General features: G+C 31.0%; 4 protein-coding genes across 6 annotated transcripts; 1 reads left to right on the forward strand and 3 right to left on the reverse strand.

Annotated features, from left to right (window-relative positions):
• Positions 1 to 149: 149 nt before the first annotated feature.
• Positions 150 to 1,930, forward strand: LOC105212978 (uncharacterized). The gene is made up of 2 exons (XM_011185417.3): positions 150 to 400; positions 456 to 1,930. Exons 1-2 carry the CDS (start codon positions 368 to 370, stop codon positions 1,854 to 1,856), a joined length of 1,434 nt encoding a protein of 477 aa, XP_011183719.1. The 5' UTR covers positions 150 to 367; the 3' UTR covers positions 1,857 to 1,930.
• Positions 1,931 to 3,377: 1,447 nt separating this feature from the next.
• On the reverse strand, positions 3,378 to 4,966 carry LOC105212977 (delta-aminolevulinic acid dehydratase). The gene is made up of 2 exons (XM_011185416.3): positions 4,774 to 4,966; positions 3,378 to 4,713 (listed from the first exon to the last, which is right to left on the reverse strand). Exon 2 carries the CDS (start codon positions 4,690 to 4,692, stop codon positions 3,706 to 3,708), a length of 987 nt encoding a protein of 328 aa, XP_011183718.2. The 5' UTR covers positions 4,693 to 4,713; positions 4,774 to 4,966; the 3' UTR covers positions 3,378 to 3,705.
• Positions 4,967 to 7,333: 2,367 nt separating this feature from the next.
• Positions 7,334 to 19,302, reverse strand: LOC105212980 (spermine synthase). 2 transcript variants are annotated; one of them, XM_011185424.3, is made up of 4 exons: positions 18,868 to 19,302; positions 16,045 to 16,156; positions 8,618 to 8,740; positions 7,334 to 8,533 (listed from the first exon to the last, which is right to left on the reverse strand). In XM_011185424.3, the coding sequence occupies exons 1-4, from the start codon at positions 19,147 to 19,149 to the stop codon at positions 7,950 to 7,952; spliced, it is 1,101 nt and encodes a 366-aa protein (XP_011183726.1). In that variant the 5' UTR covers positions 19,150 to 19,302; the 3' UTR covers positions 7,334 to 7,949. The 2 variants fall into 2 exon arrangements, with proteins under 2 accessions (XP_011183726.1, XP_011183725.1); XM_011185423.3 differs by lacking the exon at positions 16,045 to 16,156 and adding an exon at positions 14,127 to 14,235 and having other exon boundaries at positions 18,868 to 19,300.
• A 919-nt stretch (positions 19,303 to 20,221) lies between these two features.
• On the reverse strand, positions 20,222 to 23,358 carry LOC105212981 (LITAF domain-containing protein). 2 transcript variants are annotated; one of them, XM_011185425.3, is made up of 3 exons: positions 23,200 to 23,358; positions 20,971 to 21,288; positions 20,222 to 20,910 (listed from the first exon to the last, which is right to left on the reverse strand). In XM_011185425.3, exons 2-3 carry the CDS (start codon positions 21,261 to 21,263, stop codon positions 20,805 to 20,807), a joined length of 399 nt encoding a protein of 132 aa, XP_011183727.1. In that variant the 5' UTR covers positions 21,264 to 21,288; positions 23,200 to 23,358; the 3' UTR covers positions 20,222 to 20,804. The 2 variants fall into 2 exon arrangements, with proteins under 2 accessions (XP_011183727.1, XP_028896539.1); XM_029040706.2 differs by having other exon boundaries at positions 23,146 to 23,294.
• Between the last annotated feature and the right edge of the window lie 398 nt (positions 23,359 to 23,756).

Raw genomic sequence — 23,756 nt, forward strand, 5'->3', positions numbered from 1 at the left:
TATTTATTGGCTGTGTAAAATTTACTCGGACATTAAAACATTAAACATTAAAAAATGTTAAAATTTTGAAAAATCCCAATTTTCTTTTATAACATCTTTACGAAACATATCTAAAAGTCACAGTTTAAAGAAGAGCTGGCAGTCCTACCTGTTACCTAAATTATCGATACCTCTACAGATAGAAAGTGCATGCATGCGCAGTACCACAAATTGAAACCAGCTGTTGTTGACATCCTAATAAAACAAATTTGTAAAAATCCAATAAATACACAAAATATATTAAACTAAGAAAAATTTCATACCGAAATATGAGAATTTAACGACGTTTTAAATAATACGGAATTTGTAAACAAATTGTTGCAGCAAAATGGAAAGAGATGAAAATGATCAAGTAATTCAAGTAAGTATAGAATAGCATATAATATTAATTATTTAACAAACATATTGGTTTGCAGTTAAAAGTAGATATACATAAAAAGTTTGCGAACTTACGATCAGCACTTCTAATGAGGGAAAAGTTGTTATATCGGCAATTGGAAGTTGTGGCATCAACAACACAGCACTTAACTGAATGTGGCGCTGAAACCAATATCTTATTTAAATCCAGAACCAATGAAGGAGATGACATAAAAATATTATTTGAAGAGGAAGCTGAACTACTACGTTCAATTCGAACCTTCGGTCGGTTTCAACTAGGGTCAATGGTATTAGCTCTTAAACAAGAGGATTATATTACTCCTAACTGTGACCATGAAACAATGTACAAAAATATTCAATCTGATGAAAATCAATGTAACTTATTACCTCAACAAAAACAAGTTTCTGATTCTGTATTGGTTGATTTTTCTAAAGACAAATCTTTGATTAAACATAATGTGAAATATATAAATGATTCCATAGTAAATATAACACTAGAGGAGGCTAAGGATCTAATAAGAAGTACACATGTTAGAAATGAAAGAACAATACCTCAATTAAATTTGGAAGAGTTGGATGATGAGGTGGAATCTCCTATTGTTGAAGCCGTATCTAATTTGAGCCGAGGTACTTACACTAACAACAGTGACACTGTTAGCAGCGTAACAAATATAACGGACACATCTTCTGTTAAAAGGTCAAAATTCGTTCGAACCAAACCAAAAGTTACCATTAACAACTGCAACGGCATTATCAACCTTCGCAATATTTCCAGCGTTACAATAAATTGTAGTAATGAAAAATGTGAACATCTTGATGACGTGAAAGTAGATAAAAACATGGCAGATATATCAGAAGTTTGTATACCCAGTTCATTTGATTCGTCATCAAATCAATCCAGTAATTCAAGTTCTAGATCACAATCGAAAAAAGTAAAAAAATACGAAATTAATACAGAGAATCATATCGAAACAAAGAAAAAATCTAGCCAACATTTACCTAACATATCAGTGGTTCCAATAAATAGTCACTCAACATTTGAATATAATGATTGCGGTAATACTACACCAAATGCTGGAGGTGCTGAAATTACTTGTGACTTTTACAGTCGATTGTTTAATGAAATCAAACGGAACATCGATCAAAAAGGACCCACGGTTAATATAGGGATGCTCAGAAAAACACTACCATCAAATCCTCACAAAAGAGTAACGGAACAAAGTAATCCAAATCCAGTTCCATTGGAAGAAACTATACAAACGGAACCGCAATTAGTTTTAAAGAATTTTGAAAATCTTAATGTTTTTTTAAAAAATGACAAACACAGTGAACCAATTAGTTCAGTTCATATAGAGCATTGGTTATCGGAGATTATTAAAGATACTGATTTAGAGCCAATGCAAAACAATGACATATTAGAACATAGCAAACTTAAATAATAAAAACGATTATTATTCTTGTTTGTTTGGACCCCTAATTAATTATACGTAATGTTTAAGTTCAGTTATATGCATATTTCTAATTGTTCCAATCTCCGTTTAAGCATACACATTTATAATTGAATCTTATATGTAAAAATATATTTTTTTCCATAAAGTAAAGATTAATACTTACATACATGTAATACAGACAAATAAAATAACCATATTTTATAATTATATTTAAAAAATATAATTTTAACATCAAATGCATTTATTCAAAAAAAAAAAAATAATTATTTTAAATGAAGACCCTTCTACCCATTTTGTGGAAACTTCACTAAACCATCTACTAAATAGTCCGAACACAGCATTTGGTTTGGATAGGTGAGGTCGTTCTTAAGTTATAAAATTACAACGAAAAGTGGCATTATTTTTTATATATTAGAATAGATAGATTTGAATAGGTTTTATTATATTTTGTGTTATAAACGTTTTCATTGTGTATATGTATTGTGAAATGCACACAATTATGTATATTATATTGATTTATGAGAATTAATGCCCTAATAGATTGAATTGGTGAGGCAATCGTTGTAAACTATAACAATTAAATCTTTTATGCTTCTTCATGGATATTCCGAAAAGGTTTCATTGCTTAAAAATATGAGATAGTTACTTCTGTAATAATAACACTGTGATAGTTTTTTTCAAAAAACCAAATTCGACGGTTTCCCCCTATTTCGGGTCCTACGAATCGAACTGCATCATTACTTTTTTGAGTTACAATCATGGTTTCATACAAAAATTTTTGCTGAAGTTTTTTATCAAAGTTGCCCATTGTAAGAGAAAGGCACATTTTTCTTCGGTCTCTAACTTTTTTAATGTTGACTTTTTTGGTAAACTTTCTTGGGCAAAGGTTCTCAGAATAAGTCCGTCTTTAAGTTCTTAGATGACTGTAAACCCCAAAATCAATGTTTTTTGTGTCCTTATAGCCAATATGTCGAAAAAACTGAAGAAACATTTCAAAAGTTATAAGTTTTTACAGACTTATACACACTCTCCCATACATATGTATGTACTTTGCCGTTTCTTGCGTGGATTCATTTTAAAAAGTTACATGAAATGATTACGACCTCTAGTCTTTTGTGTCCGTTGTCTTTCTCTCTGATTATGAAGGCGTTGGGAACGCTCATAGTTCGACGGCCTAGTACGAGCTTGTATATTTCTAATATTTTGTTCTTCAAGCCGCTGCACACACTCCGTCTCGACTCTTAAGCACGTACTTGACAGGTTTTGAAATTTTGTTCAACGAGCAGCTGCGAGCACTCATACTACTCGTTACACGCGAGTGCGAAGAGAAGAGAATGACTTGCAAGACGATTTTGAGTTTCAGATTAAGATTCTCCATCACGGAGTCTTTTTGATACCCTCACCTGGGAATTATTTCCATAAAGTTGAGATTCTAGCAATAAATATAGCCTATGTTACTCGGGGTGAATGTAGATTTCCAATTGTGAAAGAATTTTTGAAATCGGCACAGTAGTTTCTGAGTTTATTCATTACAAACATACATACAAATCTTTCCTCTTTATAATAGTAGTATAGATTAAGTTAACACACCATACTTTTAAGTTATAAAATGATAATGGATTTAAATTTAAAATTACTGAATCATTGCTATGTGTATCCAGAACTGCCTCGCTCAAATGGCCTTATCATTATTGAATTCAAAAATTACTATCACTGCCATAAATGCTGTTTTCTATTAGTAATTAAAAGATTTTGTTTTTAATTTCGATGACAAAATTAATATATTAAAATGTTTATACATAGTTAGGCAAACATTTAAAAGTAAACTAACTCTACGCTATTTGAGTTCAGATAATATATCTAACAAAGTAGGAGTGAAGTACGTTATAATGCAATCAGCCCCTGCCCGACGAAATCCTTTCATCGTCTCCATTAGAGCATCCTTTAGATCGAATGCACCATTCTCGGCAGCGAAATGTAGCATAGAATATTCCCCACTGACTTGATATACATACAACGGATGACTTGGATAAGTGTCTTTTGTCTGACGCAAAATATCCAGATACGGCATGCCCGGTTTAACCATCAACATATCTGCTCCTTCCATAACATCTCTATGAACTGCTCTAATAGCCAGTCCCTTAGACCCACTAGGGAGTTGATAGCAACGACGATCACCGAATGCTGGCGCCGACTTCGCTGCATCACGAAAGGGACCATAAAAGTTTGATGCAAATTTCGCAGAATACGACAATAAAGATACTCTATTTTCCAAATTTGCTGCTATTAATGCTTCTTTAATTGCACGAATACGATTATCCATCATATCTGAAGGGGCGACAATATGTGCTCCCGCAAGACCATAGGAAACAGCAACCTCTGCCAAGCGTTCAATGCTCTGTGCGTTCAATAGTCCATTTTCACCAAGAATGCCACAATGTCCATGTTTCATGTACGGACATAGACATACGTCACATGCTATTAAAAGATTTGGAAACCACTTTCTCAACAAAGGTAATGCTCGCATTACCGGATTTATATCAGAGTCAGCATTGCTAGCTCGATCATCTTTCAACGAAGAATCGACAACACCGAAAAGAAGAACTGAAGAGAGTCCTTTGGGTATGAGCGGTTCGATAAAATTTCGCAATTGATTTACACCCATTCGTGATTGACCTGGCATACTTTTAATTGGTTCGACTGCATCATCATCACATATCAAAAATATCGGGTACATTAAATTGTGTGGAGTTATTTCACATCCTGATTCTTGCAGCATTCGCAAAGTCGGATGATGAATTCCACTATGCAGTTTTCTTTCCATTATTTATTATATTAGTATTCGCTATAGAAATATAAATAAAATGTATCATTTTTAACCATTACTAAATGCTATATTGATTACCTAAGTACTTCGTTTGTTTGTATTGCGTGCACAGTGTACCGCAGTGTACCATGCTACGACGAGTTTGCCTTTGAATTGGCGATTGCGTGACTTGCGACATAGATGACTTGCGAACCGAAAAACCATATCATAGCTGGTATCACTCAAAATCGCTTAACATTTGCTTGAACAATCTCATGATACATACATAAATTATTATAAAATCGATAAATTGATACGTAGACATGAAATCGATATATTAAATAGGAGAGTGTCTGTTCACAAATTTTTACTAGTAGGTTTACAGGGTATTCAGGGCTTACAGGGTATTCAACAAGACACATTTAAAAGCCAACAACTAAAATGTTTTTCTTGTTCTTTACTTTGCCAAACTCTACTTTTATAAAATTTATAAGTTTTTATAAAGAAAAGTGGCAAATATTGTGTTTACATGGTGAAAATTGTGTTGCACATTTCTGACAATTTCTAAGTTGTTCAACTTGAATCGGGCAATTTCCTGCCATTCTTATCATATATGTCTGTTTTATTACGTATATTTTTACATATTTTCATGTTGTCCAAATACGAATGGTTAAGAGTTCGAACACCCCATGTATCGCGGTGTAAGCTCGGTCAAATATTATATCTAACCAAGAATGATAGAAGACAAGATTACGACAGGCGTTTACATTTAGCTTTTTTGGGTTTTGAGTTCCTGTTGAGTGACAACTTTCACGACCCCGAACACGCGAGCAAAACAAAATTGTACGAAACAATAAAACCAAAACAAAGAGCTGAAGTCAAGGCTAGTGCTTAATTATTATTTAAAATTCTAAGTGAAAAATGTATTAATTTGAAAAAGAAGTCCGCAATGGCGGAATTAAACAACAATAGTACAAAAAAGTCGTTTATAAAGAATTTTTTTCACTTTTCCAACCAACAAAAAATTCGGTAAAATGACGAACTTTTTGTAACAAAACATATAATTTTAATTATAAATATGCATGATTATATTGGATCATTTTATAAATGAAGATTTTAAGAATTACGTTCATTGTGATATTTTATCTACACATTATTCAATTTGGTTCACTATGTTTCACATTTCCGTTTTCCATTTGACAATTCTTCTGTTGCCTATTCCCATTCGTGGGTCGTGAACGCTTCAGCCTGTCGTAATCTTGTCTTCTATCATTCTTGTATCTAACCTTGTTTTTTGCTTTGAGTAACATGCTGTCTCCACATGCAATATTTGTTATCTCAATATACCTAACAAAGGCAAGGTTGTACAAGGTTGAGAAAAACGCATTTAAAGTTTCACACTAGCGTGTTTGTTATTTGTTGAAACACTCGAAAAGTAATCGGATCAACTTCAAATTTTCATAGAATATCTTTAAGATATTACACTTAACGAAAATGCAAAAAACAAAAAATTGATTTTTTGAAAATGACTACCCCTCACCCCTTAATTAAAATTGAAAAAATTCTAATTATTAATAATTCTTTAAGCAAATTAATAAATCAATGTCTATTAAATAATTTAAAAAAAATCCGATAAATAGGTAATACATATATAAGATGTGGCGATTGGTGGCTCAGTTACCTGTGATAGTCATCATAGTGCGAAGTCTATTTTGGTATACGATTACCTTCGATTGGCAAAACATTGAAGAGAAGCCAATAGAACATATTATCCAGATGTTCAAACAAATAAGCAGCACTAATGGTGCAACCCAGCGTTAAAATGCCCCCTTTAGCATGCGCATTAGTGTTCCACTAATATCTTTGGTGGAAAATACATATTTAAATCTGCGCAATAAATTGTTTTCCCCTTAGTTTCGAGCAGCGTTCATGTTTTCCGTTTTCCTTAATCTTTAATATATATACATACACAACATGATGTAAACTTGCCCCACTTCCTTAATCATTTAAAACTTTGAAAATTCAAATAATGAGAGCAGTTCAAATATTTTCTCTATCAGCCTGAACCAAAAGTATTTCCAAAAAAAATATTATTTTCGTTCTGTACGAAATATTTGAAGGCAAGGGATGTAACCAGCATGTTTATATTATTTTTTCCAAAACTGTATGTACGTTACCATTAGAAACAAGTTCACACATTGTCGTAAAAATATTTTTTAAGTCAATATGAAAAAAATTACAAAGTCAAGCTACTCTATTCTATGAGAAATCTGAATGGATCAACATTTTTTACAATTACTATGGAACTTCCAAAACTCGGAATTCTATAACTCGAAGATCTCCATAATTCAAACTTTTCCTTCCATAACTCGAACATTTGAATTGGCAATAGAAGTCAAATTTTATACCGCCTTCTATAATCATACAAAACTTTAAATTTTACTATCGAGGCACAAATTTAAAAGAGTCCCTCTATATCGTATGGAGGATAATACAAAATGTATCACACATAATTGTTGTTGTGGGAGCGGGTTTAAAAACTTTTAGGTCACCTGATTAGCAACAAAAAAATTAAATAAACTCAGAATAATATACTAATAATAACACAAATAAAATTGAAACCGCATTTTAAACAGAAATAAAGAATTTATATTAAGCGTTATTCATTTTTCTGCATTCGACGTTTATTTTTATTTGTATTTGAACAACTAAAATAAGCATACATTAAGTACTCAACTATTTATATCTCTTCCGGCAAAACGTATTTGGTTTTAGTACATTTCCTGTATACTGAGAAAGGTAAAAATATTTATCATCCTAGCTTTGTGTTTGTATTACATTTAGGCTTAAAATACACTAGTAATTTAATTCCAAAGCGATTTTCATAAATCACTGAAATGATTTGACCTTAAACAATGACTTAATTAATATAAGGAAGTAATTAACAAATATTAATCGGACTTTAATTGAAAAAATAAGTAAAATCTTAAATTAGTAACTAGTCCATATTTGGTATTATTTGTAACTATTGCATTACGAAACACTTTTCTATTAAACTAAGAAACTCGCAAATGGTATATTGCGTCTAAGAGGTAAGAATATCTCTTCATTAAAATTGGTGTAATTAAACCTTCAAATTTCTTTGAAAATTTACGAAGTTTCAAAACTGACTTTCTGATGAAATTGTACATACAATTTCTTAAGGTAATTTGGTAACATAGCCGTTGCATCTGATAACATAATGTATTATGAGAATTGTGGGATGTATCAGTCGGTCAAGCCAAGGTTACCTGATAGAATAACCATTCTTCCATAAAAGAAGGAACAAATGCCTTAGAAGTAGTAAAGTTTACTTTTGGTCTAAGCAATCGTAATTGGTCTTCAAATAACTCCAATGATTCCGTACAAGCTGTGCCATTGCCATGTGTTAAATATTTTCCCTCTGGCTTTAATATTTTAAAAGAGTGTTCGAGGATTGTTCGTATAAAATCCCAAATTTCCCCAACAGGTGCTCCAGAGATTGGAATATCAGTAAGATCACCAAAAACATAATCAAATTTTCGATTTTCGGATATGAATTTCTTCATGTATTCCACACAATCACCAACCACAATTTCATAGTTATCCCCTTTACGTTTTTCAAGTACATCTCCACAAATCGTATTTAAATACTTGTTACATGCTTGCATCACCACTTCATCAATCTCAAGCATCACAACAAACTTTGGTTTCTCTTTCAGTAATTCATAAAGTAAAGCACCATCTCCACCTCCAAGTATACATATCTCTTTTCCTTCATAATTTTCAATTCCACGACCCATAAGAGTTTCAGTGTAAATTAAGTCAGATTCGGCAATATCTAGATTATATAAAACAATTAAAGAAGTTTAAGTAGTAATTTTATTTACAATTTTAAAATCGTTAAAATCTCTCATTTACTTACTTTGCAATTCATCCAAAATCAACATATTTCCCAAAGTCTTTGAGTGCAATATTTGGATTTTTTGAAAGGCCGAACGCTCCTCAAACACCAAAGCATCAATATCATATTCGATGATTCGTTCGTCTAAAATTCAAAACAATATGTTACTGCGGTGAATCACTGTTTTGTGTTAATTTTTAATAATTATGTGCATTTATGTACAATTCATGTAATTGACGGAGAGTTACTCTGACCCCAAATGTTACTGTGACCCGTAAAGATTTCAGCATAATGAATATTTGAATTGTAATCATGATAAATGTGATTTAAATTACAGTGGTTGGAATAGTTAATTTGTTATGATTTCAAATACTTTACTCCTTTATTTTTAATCAAGAAAATGAAATTTTCGAATAAAATATTAATGTATTTAAAAATGCAACTATATAAATTCATGGAGACTGCAATTGGTCACCCAACATTGGAAGTGCCTCGTCTGTTCTTAAATTTTTTAGTAACTTAAGATCAGCTCTTTTTTACCATCTTTTCAATTAAATTTATCGCTTTTGGCGTTTAGTAGTTTTCAACATATCATTTATATTGGGTGTGGGTACGGTTATTATCCGATTTCTCCCATTTTCATATCGTATTACGAGGTGATCAAAGGCAATGTTTTCACTAAATAATGTTCATATAGCTTTATGAGTTAGGGAGCATTCGCACAAAAATTTCACCAAAGATACACCTTTAAACTGTGATCATTTGTACCCTTTATGACTTAGTTATAGTACTTTACAGTTTTTCCAGTTGGTCCAATTTTGCTCATCTGAGATACCAACCTCCTCAAGATACATACGTATCTTAATTTTTACTCAAGTTATCGCTTTCATGAACAGACGGACGGACAGACAGACATCCGGATTTTCTACTTGTCTCATCATCCTGATCATTTTGATTAATATATTTTAATTATTATCCCGTTGGTCTGTGGAAGATTGGAAAAGAGTTATAGTTGGTCAGATGAAATCAATCGTCTATTAGTTAAAATCTTTCGAATTATGACAAATGAGAACTATCTAGATATTTCACAATCAAATTTATCGGATTTTATGGACAAGCGTGCTTATTCAGAGAAAAATATCGTTTTACCTCTGCCGCCAATGCGCTATTGTAAAAAATATATTGTACAATTACCGAATAGCGCCGATAAATTTGGAGAACCTATATTTAGTCGGAAGTATGCTGAAACGTCTGGAAAATGTAATTAAACACAAAGCTCCCACCCACATAACATAATTTTTTTTCATCCACTAAATTTGTAACTATGTTGACAAAAAATTGAAGTATTATTTAAAAAATGACTCTAATATTTCCCAATACAATATTCGACTCGTCTCCCCAAACTTTTGTAATTATAAATTGTTAAATAATTTTTATTTCACTATTTTATAAAATTGCGCGTTTTTGATTAGATTTACTTGCAAATTTGACAGTTTTTTAGAGTATTACCGTCACCGTTATCAGAAAATGGACACTTTCAAAAGGATCAAACCAAAGGGAGCAGGAATGAGTTCATTTGAAATTCACAGACTCAATGAATGCTGAAAATGTGCAATTTTGACAATTGACAAGTAGTTCGCAGTTCACCTTTTTGCTTTTCAAATTTATAGAAATGGTAAACTAGAACCAGATCCGATGAAGCAAGACCATTGAAGTTTATGTCAAAACGTGTTTCATATTTCCACGATCCGATTGGAAAATTACTGTAGACCCTCGGTCTTTTGAAATCAATTGATTCTCACACTGTAGCACATACATATGTTTGGGTAATTTCCTATTAGGTAATTTATTTATAATTGTATGCATAGATTAAATAGTATACACAGGCGAGGATCATATACTTAATATCACGTCCGACACTTATGTTTTTTAAGGTGAACAAAGAACTAAGTGGAATGGGGTAATATTGAATTGATTTCAGTCCATAAGATTGATTTTACCTAATACCCATCTGGTGTAGAAATAAAAGTATAAACATTCAAATAGTGCATATCATCTCTGACTTCACTTGTGAAAAAATTGTCGAAAATGGACTATAACTTTTCAAGGCCCCACATATCGAACATGTTGAACTCCGCGCCGAAAATATGAGTAAATCTCTCTATGGATAATTTAATATAATTCAGAGGAAATTGTTTTCTTCTAATAGTGCGTGTCCAAAAATTATTAAAATCGGGTCATAACATCTCCATTTACCTAATTTTAGGTTTTTCAAAAATATCATCTCCTAGCTCCCATATACCAAATTACAGGTTTATCAAAAATACGGTGGGCTTATTCCGCATATATGTATTGGTTAATATGTGAGATATCTTAGCAAGATTAAGTGAGCGTATAGTCCTGGATATAGTGTACCTGGGTAATGAAAATTAATGAAATCGATTCAGGAATTACCTCAGCCCTCATACAGTATATATGACGATTTTCGTTATTTTATTAAACTTTATGCCGAATTTCTGGGTAAATATGTATGTTATCTTAATAAAATTTCTTCAATAAATTGCGAGAGTATAAAATGTTCGGTTGCACCCGAACTTAGGCTTTCATTACTTGTTTTATTTTTAACTTTTGTTGTTTTATTTTCTTCTGTATTCTCGAAATGTTAGCAAACAAGTTATTTAAAAAAAAAGAGATAGTAAAAATATTGATTTGTTTGTTTTTACGACGCTTCAAAAATTACTTGAAATTCATGCCTCTACACCAGAATACCTTCTTAAGTAAATTAGTAAAATATTGCACTTTTCGTGGCATTGAATAATATCACTCTAGGTATAACATATAAATAAATAAAACCAGGTGACTAGGCAATTTATCAACAGATTGCATACAAAAATAGCTTTTTTCAGTTTCTTTGACTTAACGACGTATACAATAAATAATAAATGTGAATAGAATACTTATGTATACATTTAGTGACGAATCGCCGAAATTGCGGTAAAAGCTGCATAATAATAATTGGTTAGACTTATTTAATGCCGGCTGAGAAAGCCAATTAATTTACTTTTAGGATAAAAAGCAGTCATATTTCGTAGCGGAAACAGCTTTCATGGTATTTTTATACTCTCGTAACAAAGTTGCTAAGAGAGTATTATAGTTTTGTTCACATAACGGTTGTTTGTGTCACCCAGAAATAAAATAGTTAGATATGGGGTTATATATATATATATAAATTATCAGGTTGACGAGTGGAGTTGAAATTCGGATGTCTGTCTGTCCGTCCATCTGTCCGTGCAAGTGATAACTTGAAAAAAATTGAGATATCTTAATGAAACCTTAGCATACGGAGGAAGTTGGTATTGAAAACAGGCGAAATCGGATTATTGCCACGCCCCCAAACTAAGAGATAAATATAGTTGTGAAAGTAAAATTTGATACAACAGATCGCACTAGGAAGCGGCACATTTCGATGTATTTTTTTGGAAAGGTGTACATGGCCCCGCCCTCTACTATGTTTTTTGTACATATCTCGTAAACTACTAGAACTATATCAACCAAACCCCTAGCCTCTTCTTTATTTGGTCCAAAAATACCAGAACTTCCCATACAAATGCTATGTTGAAAACTACTAAAAATACATTAACTCACTAAGGAAAAACACTAGAAACTTTAAATTCCATGTAAAAGAAGGGACAGAAGAGCTGCACTCAAATTGGTATACCAAATTTGAAATGGGTCAAAAATCATTTCTCCGAAACTTCTCGACCAATTTCAATGAAATTCGGTTCATAACATTTTCCTGGCATCCCAATGATATGTTATGAAAATATGCCAAACCGGTTCACAACCACGGTTACTTTTCATATACCAGAACTTTAAAGTCGATCCGAATTGTTTACGTTACAATATATAAAGTAAGCACTAGTGAAGATATCGGAACAAAACTTTGCACAAATACTGCATTTATAGTGTGGCATCCCTTCTAAAAATCGTCGAAATCGGACCCAAATTCATGGCCCCATGTATCGAATATGAGGACCTCTGTGCTTCTAATAATTTTTTTACCGAAAATATAAGTAAGTCTCTTAGATATTTTGAAGAAATTGAGAGGGAACATTTTTCTTCTAATAATATGTTGCCAAAAATGAGTGAAACCGGGTCATAACTTCCCCTAGCTCCCATATACCTAATATTTGGCGTTTCAAACTTTCATTGGACTTTTTACCATATATATCGGTTAATATGTGAGATATATCAGCAAAATTTAGTGAGCATATAATCTTGGACAGAATGTAGCTACGTGGTAAAAATAGTTGGAATCGGTCCATGAATTACCCAGCCCCCATATTCTATATATACTGATTTTTGTTTCCTAATTGTCTTTATTCAGAATGTCTAAATTAAATAAATAAATTGCGAGAGTATTGAATGTTCGGCTTCTCCCGAACTTAGCCCTTCCTTACTTATTTAAATTGAAAATACGTAAGGACCAACAATTCATTTTGTGGATATACAAAAATTACTATGTATCTATAGTTTTCCGCAACACAAGAGGGCGTTTCACTTTAGCCGAAAACATTTACAAAAAATTATATTTGACATGCGTAGTTTTCAATAGTTGTATATCGGCAAATGTGAATACTCCAAAATAGTTTATTAAAATTAATTGATTAAATCATTTGATATATATAGTATATAGATATATAAAGTGGTTTTCCGAAATAACGAACACATTACTTTGTCAGGCCTGTTCGTTACATCGAATTTTTCGTTAATTCGAGTACTCAGTTAGAGGTATGTTTTTCAATTAAAATTAGTTAAATATCCCTAAATTGCAATTTAATAAATTGTTTTATTAAATTATCAAAAATTATACGAGATCAAAATATTTTTTTATTCGTGACAGTTTTAAAAAATGTATATTGTTCTTTTTTGTCACTTCTCTTCTTCTTTAGTGCCACTTAAATTGCTGCATAAAATGGCGGCCAGTCCTTCCTTGGATATTTTTCTCCCTGGCGCTCTGAAGAGTATGCATATACTTTATCAGCTAATTTCTTCCAAAATGGGACAATTCTGTAAATACACCACTACGGGATGTTTCTATTTTGTAGCAGCAGTGCCTTATTTTTTAACATAGTCGAGACGGTGGACATTTTGAAATTAATTTTTTTTAACAAATCTGACACTTATACTTCCATACGGTGCTGATCAATAATTTTAAGTTTTTCTATCAAACTCAATATTTTCCTTCTACTCATTTAATTTGCACACTTGTTTTGAATTTTTTCAAGTTATATTTTTAATTCTAATTTGACCACATTTTCATTTGATTTTTAACTTTTTCTTCATACATACATATGTATGTCTTCTTCATGTTGTTCGTTAAACCGAGTACTTACAAATCCCCGATGTTCGGTAAATTTGATTGTTCGTTATAAGCGATTTTCGTTAAAACGAATATTCGTTATTTCGGAAAACTACTGTACTTACATATGCAAAGTATAAATTATAAAATCTTAATGGAGAATATTACCTGATGATGGAAAATACCTAGCGACATCTCCACGTTTCAAAGTGGGTAATACTTGGCCAGAATGAACTTTCAATTTCTTGGCTAGGATATTTTCAAGGCGTTTGGATGACTATTAAATTTTGCGTTCGGATATTATCGAAGAGGAAGAAGTTGTGGTGGTGGTGGTGATGATGGTAATTGTGGTTGATAGTGGGTGGCGTATTTATGAGTTGATGTCGAAAGAGATTCATATATGAAAATAAAAGAAAATAGTTTTGTTTTAAATAAAATTATAAATTATTATTCAATTGTAATTGAATGATCGGTGAATAAAATGATAGATACGTATAAGGAGTATGTGCATACTACTCCGACAAAAGAAAGTTCGAAGAAGTTCAACACTTTTTAATAATTACCCTTAAATCTGATATTTTTTTGTGTCAAGACACACAATTTTCATACCAAATTTATTTTTTTCTAAAACTTGGATTTATATTTATATATATCTATGATTTATATAGGTTTAACTTAATGGTCTATTTTAATATGGATTAAACATTTACAACCACTATGTCAAACTCAAGAGGAAATTGGATTTAGCTGTTCCTTTCTTGTGGACACAAATAAATAATATCATATATATAATCGTTAATAATCTTGGACTAAACTAATAATAGGCCATCGTTATAATATCCATTCTCTTTGGGGCCCTTTTTTGTTGGCGAAATGAATACCATCTGGGATATCAAATAAAGAAATCTACAAATCTATCTTTCAATGCTCAAAACGTGCGGAAATATAAAAATAATTTGCGGTGCAGCATCCTTAGAGTTTTTTAGATCACGAGCGAGTGTGTTTCTCTGGCATGGAGATCCGAATACACCCTTTTCAGATCTACAGAGAGGCAACGGTGCGAAATTCTAGGCACACCATGCATAAGCCTATGCTAAAATTTGAAGCATGTTCCATTGTGGTGTGGGGATGCATGCACCCAATGGTGTTTGTAGGGGATTGAAGAACGAATGACGGCAGAGTCTTATATTGAGTTTCGGCGCAGTCATTTGCTTGGCACTGTAGGTGACAGCTGAAAATGGATCAGACATTGTCTTCCAACAAGACAATCTCCGTACCTAAATCCTATTGAGCATCTGTAGGGTATATTAAAAAATCGGTCGCAGTCGAAATTCGAATATTGAGCAAATTAAGACCTAAGGTGTAGCAGGTGTAGGATTCTATTTCATCAGAAACATGCACAAGTGTAGTAATACGTCAAGAAGAATCAAAGCCGTTATAGACTCTAAAAGGTGGTTATACGAAGTATTAATATTAATTTTTAATCACAATCGGTCGCAGTCGAAATTCGAATATTGAGCAAATTAAGACCTAAGGTGCAGCAGGTGTAGGATTCTATTTCATCAGAAACATGCACAAGTGTAGTAATACGTCAAGAAGAATCAAAGCCGTTATAGACTCTAAAAGGTGGTTATACGAAGTATTAATATTAATTTGTAATCACTGAAATATTTTACATTTAGTTTCGTTATTGCATTTATTTATTGTTGTTTGATGAAATATTACTTGTGTATAATTCTTCAAAAGGAAAAAAATTAAAAAAACATCAAAACTTTTAATTAGCTTTTTATCATTGATTGGGTACCTATTGATACCGTGAGAATTTCATGAGCCACTGTATATACATAAACTCAGAAACTCTACATTTGTCGAAATGTCAGAGCAAAAACTATCATTCAGTAAATCTAGTAATTATTAATGTCTATTAAATCCTAAGAAAAAAGTAAGTAAATATACATAGCTGAATGACTCCATGATTTGTGTAAAACTTAATTTCATAATTAATAATGACGAATTATTTCTTCCTCAATGAATTTTTCTACATAGATTAATACATTTGTGCTTGTGTGTTTAATCTTAAGCTGACCTGAACTAGTCATGTATATGTCAATGTATCCACCACGTTTAATCGGCGGTAAATACTTGGAACGATCGGAATGCAATTTTTGATGTAAAACTAGTTCCATTGTGCGCATTGTCTGCAATTGTAAAGTTTACACAATACAATACATAATTAATATATAAATATATTATATAATACAATTATGACAAAGATACCTGTAAATATCAAAAAATCAACAATAATTGAATTTAACGGTTTTTTGGGTGAAGCAGCTTTCATTCAAATTTCGATATGTGAAACAAGAAATGAAAATATGTTGCGTTATAGTATTGGACATTTGCATTCAAACACTTTATAACAGACACAGAAATATAATTTTCTTTTATTGTAATTCGAAGAGTACACACGTCGCAATATGCATGTGTATGTGCTACTTGAGTATAAATTGAGATATCACGATAAATCGTGAAATCCTAGAGAAATGGGTTAAAGGGGTCCAGTCCCACATATTATATAAAATATAACCCTTCTCTCGAACTGGAGCCTAAGTAAATAAGATACCATATACGATTATAATCGACGGACGGGAATCCTTTTTTCGTTATGCGTTATACAGGTGCCGATTTGGATCAAAGTAGTCGCATTCTGGTAAACTATTTATTTCCGCATCATTCACATGACGTCCTATGGAAGCCATGATTAATGTCCATTTTTCAACTGAATTTTTGAATAATTCATCATTAAGTTAACATTTCCGATACAACCGAAGAAAATTTAATTTTTTTCAGTTCTACCAACATATTTGCATTTAGTGTTATAAATCCAACATTTATTAAAATATATGATTTGAATCAATGAAGAACTAGATTATTTGATTGAATGACCTCATTGTTATATAAAATTACATACATACATATGTATGTATGTACATACGTATATGATGATAAATTACAATAATCATAAATAAGTTTATCTTAAATTAAAATAGGAGTAATCCTGAGAAAATTGATAATATGATAGGATATATGAAGCGAATAGAATGAAAATATTTGGGTACTAGGCATCGAGTCCCGAGGTAGCAAAAAATGTGTTGCATCCAAATCGTTCCAAATGCAGAAGTTTCTGGACTACTAAATCAAGTCTGTGACTTTAAACGAATGGGAAAGAGAAGAGGATCTCTCAACAGATAATACTTAAACAAAAACAATAAATTTGTAAGCCTATTTTAAAAGCAAAATATGCTTTAATCCCCATCAATTTTAATACCCAGCTATTTAACATCTAATAATATAAATATTTAAATATACACTGGTAGGAGAAATAAAAAACAGTTTATTAACGTACATAGGCTTGAACCACAAGTTAATTTGCAATTAAGCTTGATTACAGAACTTTGTGTTTGTGGGTTATGTTCTCAGAGTATCCGGATCTTATACATAGAGCGCCTTTGAGGTGTTCTCTGGCGCACTTTGGAACTTGTAAGTGCACAAATAAAAACCAAAAGTAGCAAAATATACAAGAAGTTTGGTACAGCATTCGGAAGGAGATATATTACAGTCTTGTGGATTCCATGCCCCAATGATGCCAGCAAGGGATTAACTTAAAAGGCCTATCACAAAATATTTAAAGTTATTATATTTTTAATACACATATTGATTATCAAACATTTAGTTCCCTGTCCCTATTTTTAAGTATTTATTTCATTTTGTTTTATTAACATTAATATTATTCGTAAATTACAAAAAAAAAAAACAGAAATATGTGAAATTTTGCATATAACGGCGTTATTCTTAACAACCAAAAATGGTGCAAGAAATGTAAAATTCGACCAGTGAGTTAATTAGCGTTACATATGGATCAATCCCAAAAACCACCAAACATAACCTTATATTACACAAGTAAGGATGAGAAAAGTTCGATGAAGAGATGAAGCCAAATATTATATAATTTTTCTAATTTGGAAGTATTAAGAGTATAGAAATAAAAAAATTAGGGTTTAGTGTTGCTGAATGATATAATGATAATATAAAAATGGTTTTGTTTAATTTTTTTTAAGATATTTACGACAATACTAAATAAATGTAATATCAACTAAACCAAAGCGACGAGATTTAACTTATTGGGCATATGAGGAAAGGGAAACGAATCAATAGACACACTAAGATATAGTCGCCTGAAGAAAGTAGGAAATAAATATGTTCGCTGTAAAGGGCTGCTTAATTTTAAGTACCACATCAAATTAGGTTTTGTCGTTTCTTGACATGTTCACTTAATATTGTTAAAACAACTTCGTGATAAAGTTAATCAGAGGCGGAAAAATTCATTTTTGAAAGGGTAAGAAGTCATTCCTAAAATAATTCTGATTATTTTCATATTTATAATTCTACTATACACATGCAACATGTTTGCGAGCCCTTGAATCCGGGATTCGATGCCATTGAATACAAAGTATTATTCAGTCATGATCTCGAATGCAGAAAATAGAACATGTGGTTAAGATAGGTAGGATTATATATAACACACATGTCCGTATACGAAATGTAATTATAGCAAAATAATAAGTGTTGCCGTTTAATGAAACCCATTGTATAAAGGTTACCTATCCAAATATTGTTGGAACAGTAAATGGAAATATATTAATATACCTCATTCTCATAATTTGAATATGTCATATAAAAACTTTCTCTTAGAAATTGTTAATTAGATAATATATGATATATACATATATATGTATATGTCCAAAAGTTTTTAAATTCATATGTATATTATTACAAAACGGCAACACTGAATATTTGTAGTTTTCTGCTAAATTTAATATTAGAAGTTAATTTATGAACTTTTATTTACATCGCAAGACATTAGTGGTTCTTTTCCCTCTTCCAAGTAATACTCAATATTCATAGTAACAAGCCCTTGTTGAAAAATGCGCAAGGTTATCATTGTCTCCTTATTTTCGGTGAAAACACAGAAAAATCCATCATCCATGGTCATTTGATATGCAAGTTCGATCTGGGGAAATATGTTTTCCACTTCGCCTCGGACTATTTTAGCTATTTCCTGTCGCTGTTTGGTATCAGATGTACTTTCTGAATCCACAGTAAAATCGAAAAGAATAGTTTGAGCAGTCATCTTTATACAAATATTACTTTTTCCTTTATTATTTTATTAATCAATTCCACTCTAAAATTAGACCACACTTATTAACAAAAAAATACCAATGAATATGCGGTATGGATCAAAACGAACTGTATTATTGATTTTGTTTTGATTAACTAACACATGGCGACACCTTGCGAGTTTCTAGTTTTCTCATATAAGCATTGCCATACCATAACAGCATTCAAAAATTGGATGTGAATCTCCCTTCCGCTTTCCCAAACAATAATTATTGCCAACTCACTGTCAGTTTTATGGTCAGACAAAACGAACGAAAGAATTCCTGAGTGAGAAAACGAGGAAATTTATGTAGAATGTTTTAATTATGGTAGTTTTGCTCATGCTATTAAAACAGTACTTAAATATTAACGCCACCGCAGCAAAAATGGAAAAGTTAGAAAGATCGAATAACTGGAGTGTAACTATTTTTACCCTTCACTATTTGCTGTACCCTTTCAACACACCGAGTTTTATAAGTTAAAGCTACAATGATAGATATATTCTTCTTCTATCATTATCGAGTTTAAGTTAATTCATGCTTGCAATCTGCCTTAAGTAAAGACATAGTTGTAAAGATTTAAATGTTAATACAAATTTAATACAAAAACGGCAAAATTTTTGGTTATAATTCGCTACGTCAAGATTATTTGAATTCTTTAGATAGTTAATTTCTATAATAAAAAAATAGCAAAAATAAGGCAAAGGGCGTTATTACACTTAAACAATAAAAATTGATTTTTCAATTCTAAAACTCTTTCAAACCAAAAATTAAGATATATTGATTTCCAAGATGGTTAATAATGTACTAAGTTAAAATTAAATGGAGAATTTGAAACTTCACATTGATATTTATAATTGAAGGAAATTCAACTTTGCTAATTGGTACTAATTTTAAAAGCGATAGATAATATTGCAAATATTTTGACTGGTTTTGAACTTAAAAGTAACTAGATGGACACTTTACTTTACCCACCTTTGTACCACGATGGTATATTTGCCTTCCTTCTTAATTGAATTGTAATAATTAATACATAAAACAAATAGATAAGAGTATATGTACATACGCATGTATTTGAAATTCTGTAATTGGTATATTTTTAATGTGTAAGCTCCGTTGAAATTTGTTACAATAACATATTTAAGGCACAAAAACGTTACAAATCTAAGCTTTAAAAACAAACGCAGAAATTCAAATGGATATACTCTTAGCTTTTAAAAAAATGTGATGTATAATTTCCACAGTAATAATTAAAATAAAAATATCTTGAGCATTTTGCATATACATATTCGATTTAGGTTTATATAAAATTTACAACAACATACTTGAGTTTAAAAAATATTTAAATATGAGTTACTTTAAATAATATCAAATGAGTCCCAAATATTGATTCCTTTTCTACACGTAAATTCAGAACTGGACTATGATTTTTTCATTAATAGGTTAATTTCTAATGTGCGCTCATATTAACATTATGTTCATTACATTGTTGCAAAAATTCATTATATTTTCGTTATTAATAATAGGGCTTTCGTCCTAGAAAATCTTATCAATACCACTTGGGATATTTCATGCTTTAGAATAAAGTTGAATCATTTTCCATTCAGATTATTTCATTGTATTTTACGTTTTACCGTCGATAGCGTCCAAGATATGCTTTGCAATTTGGACAGGTGTGATGTACATCCATACAATCATCTATGCAACATGGTATAAGGCAGCAACCAAGCCAGCAACTGAATACAAGCAAAACACTAGCTAGTCATTTTTTAATAATGTCAACATTTTTTACATACCCTAAAAGAGCTATTATAAATCCCGACAAGTAAGCGATCATGCCTGGTTCCGTACGTGTAGTAGTTTCGATTTCGACATGACAAGAAGGGCATATCATATGTGTAGCAGTTCGACCGATAGGCACAACTGTGGTTACAATTGCATTGTTGGATGACGGCGCAGTAGGCGCTGCAATTGGTGTAAATGGTCCAACCGGTTTAACCCCACCTACGGCTTCCTGATAAGATGGTGGGGCAGATGGCGGGGGAACATATGTGTATTGAGGGGGAGTTGCTCCATTAGATTTACTCATTTCGATGAGATTTAGTAAATAGATTCTGGTAATAAAGAAACAGAGCTTACTGTTGTTTTGAATTCATGATATTTGTGATACATATGTATTTATAATTGCATTACATTGTGTTACAATTAATTTTACAACGTTCTAATTAAATAAAATTATCAATTCCTGATGACCCAATAATGGTACTGGTGTACATATGAAATAAGATGTGGTGGCGTTAATCTTCGTATTTAGTTTTTGTTGTAAATATTATCCTTAAGAAGAAATAATTTATATTTTTGTTTGTATTTAAAACCACGATTTCTGCACTTGACTTATATTTTTAAATTTAAAATACCTATTAATATTACAAAGGATATATCAAAGTTTGAAGTGGTTGAAGTAGTAACATATGATAATAAAAATTAAATGCACACTCTATGGACCTTGACATGGTCCATTTAGTCACTTCAAAATTAAGTATTTGATTACTGTAACTAAATATTTATTGTAATTATTTGGTATAGCGATATATAGCTAACGCGTTTAACTATTCTAAATTCTAAATATATTAAGGGATTGTTATTTTATTTATTTTATTTTTATTAAAATTATAAATTTTTATATTACGAGTAATTATATATGAAGATATATGTAAATAGGTATTTGCAAAAGGCTCTGTCTTCCAACTCTATACCCCTGTACTAAACTTTACGTATTTACCTAAAATGTTAAAGAATATAAGCATATAAATGTAAAAATTCGCAATTCTGATAAAATCTGATTAAAATCAAATATAGTAACAAAAAATTTACCAGCAATCGCTAAATGAAAAAGCATTTCATACCCAGTGTACATTTTTGGAAAGTATAATGAAAACAAATTATGTACTTTTAATATTCTTAATTTACCAAAATCTACATTTGTATAATTTCTTCAATCGTTCTCCCGTCTGTTCCAAATGAAACGTATCTTAATGACTTCTTAAGACTTAATTCAAATTGTTTTCGTAAATGGGATGTGCCACAATTAACTCTTGGCTGTAGCAATGGAAGATGAGTTTAAGCCTTATTCAAGTGGAATACGGTGGACTAATTATGTGGATACAATGTCCAAGGCACCAAATTATGTAAAATGTCCGGTAAATATAATAAGTACATATATTTACACTAAGATAAACAGCAAATGCTTGGAACTAAATGCATCACACACGAAGAATCTTAAAGTGGTATACAGGTGGCTGCAAATTAAAAATCTTATTACAACGGAACTATTATAATGAGCGTACCACATTTGTTGAGTCAAGCTTAGGAAATGTCGCAATACGAGATTATATCTGCAAAATATTTAAAGATTAATTTGTTCATTTCAATTTCATATCTCGATAACATCTAGTGCCTTCAGAGATGTCCCGTCGGATCACGATAATTTTTTTGATTGAAAATATTGCTCCTAACAATTATCTGTGTAAACAACCAAAGCCCGAGATTTTTTTGATAAATTAAACATTGACTCTAAGTGCTCTATGCTTATTTTTTGGAATCGTTACAATATTTAAGCAAATTTTGATTGGAAATTTTACTATATCACTTATGGGCTTAATGAATTAAAATAATTTCTTTAATACCATACCATAATAAGTATGGTATAGTTTATGTCTGCGAACTTTAATGGTTTGTATGAAACGCTATTTTTCTGGAAAGTAGTGTACATAAATATACATATATGTATATTTTTTTTCGAAAAATTATGATTTTATACAGAAAAGGTTTTTCTTATTAGTGATGTCATTGGTATTCAACAATTACATTTCATCACACAATCTTTACAATTCTATATTACGAATAGCATACAGACAAATACTCATATATTTATACATTTTTGTTTTCAATATTTAATTCCATATACTGACCTCAAATAATAATAATATTAAGGTAAATGTATAATAAAAGAAGACAAGCCTCACCAGAAAATGTAATATTTTTTTACAACAGAAAATTACGATAGGTACGAAAGTTTTACAAAAGACAACTGAATATGAAAGTTGATTCCACAAATGTGGATCTCAGGTATTTATATTTTATTATTTTCGTCTTCAAAAATATGATATTAACCCATTACTGGATGTGGCTGAGGACCCCGTAAATACTTTGCGTCTATCAGTGTCAAAATAGAAACTAGTGTTTAATCAATAATAAACACAAAACTAAGTTTTTTTCCCAACCTATTAATAAATATCTTCTCTCTCGAATATAGTAATTATTATTATTAATATAGTAATATTTTAATATTTGTAAAAGTATTCACACGTATATAAAGTAAATGAAGACAAACATCCCAAACACTAGTTATTATTCATGTATCAAAAATAAATTTGTTTATGAAAGGTGTATCGCCGTATAGTGTTGACAACTTAAATTCAGCCATATTTGGTATGCAATTTATTAATATAAATTATATAGTAATTTTTTAGAAAGTTGTTTCATGTTGGGTTAAAAGCAATATCTTTGCAACGCTGGTGTT

The sequence above is a fragment of the Zeugodacus cucurbitae genome, chromosome 4 (assembly GCF_028554725.1).
Source record: "Zeugodacus cucurbitae isolate PBARC_wt_2022May chromosome 4, idZeuCucr1.2, whole genome shotgun sequence".
In the NCBI taxonomy this organism is placed as follows: Eukaryota; Metazoa; Arthropoda; class Insecta; order Diptera; family Tephritidae; genus Zeugodacus; species Zeugodacus cucurbitae.

What these genes read in the sequence shown, in the direction of transcription:
- LOC105212978 (XM_011185417.3), top strand. Translation starts at nt 368, where the DNA reads ATGGAAAGAGATGAAAATGATCAAGTAATTCAA. An exon ending in AAAATGATCAAGTAATTCAA is followed by an intron (nt 401 to 455) that starts GTAAGTATAGAA and finishes ATTGGTTTGCAG; the next exon opens with TTAAAAGTAGATATACATAA.
- LOC105212977 (XM_011185416.3), bottom strand. Translation starts at nt 4,692, where the DNA reads ATGGAAAGAAAACTGCATAGTGGAATTCATCATCCGACTTTGCGAATG.
- LOC105212980 (XM_011185424.3), bottom strand. Translation starts at nt 19,149, where the DNA reads ATGACTGCTCAAACTATTCTTTTCGATTTTACTGTGGATTCAGAAAGT. An exon ending in AACCACTAATGTCTTGCGAT is followed by an intron (nt 16,157 to 18,867) that starts GTAAATAAAAGT and finishes TTACAATTGCAG; the next exon opens with ACAATGCGCACAATGGAACT. An exon ending in CATATACATGACTAGTTCAG is followed by an intron (nt 8,741 to 16,044) that starts GTCAGCTTAAGA and finishes TTTGAATTTTAG; the next exon opens with ACGAACGAATCATCGAATAT.
- LOC105212981 (XM_011185425.3), bottom strand. Translation starts at nt 21,263, where the DNA reads ATGAGTAAATCTAATGGAGCAACTCCCCCTCAATACACATATGTTCCC. An exon ending in TTTATAATAGCTCTTTTAGG is followed by an intron (nt 20,911 to 20,970) that starts GTATGTAAAAAA and finishes GCTTGTATTCAG; the next exon opens with TTGCTGGCTTGGTTGCTGCC.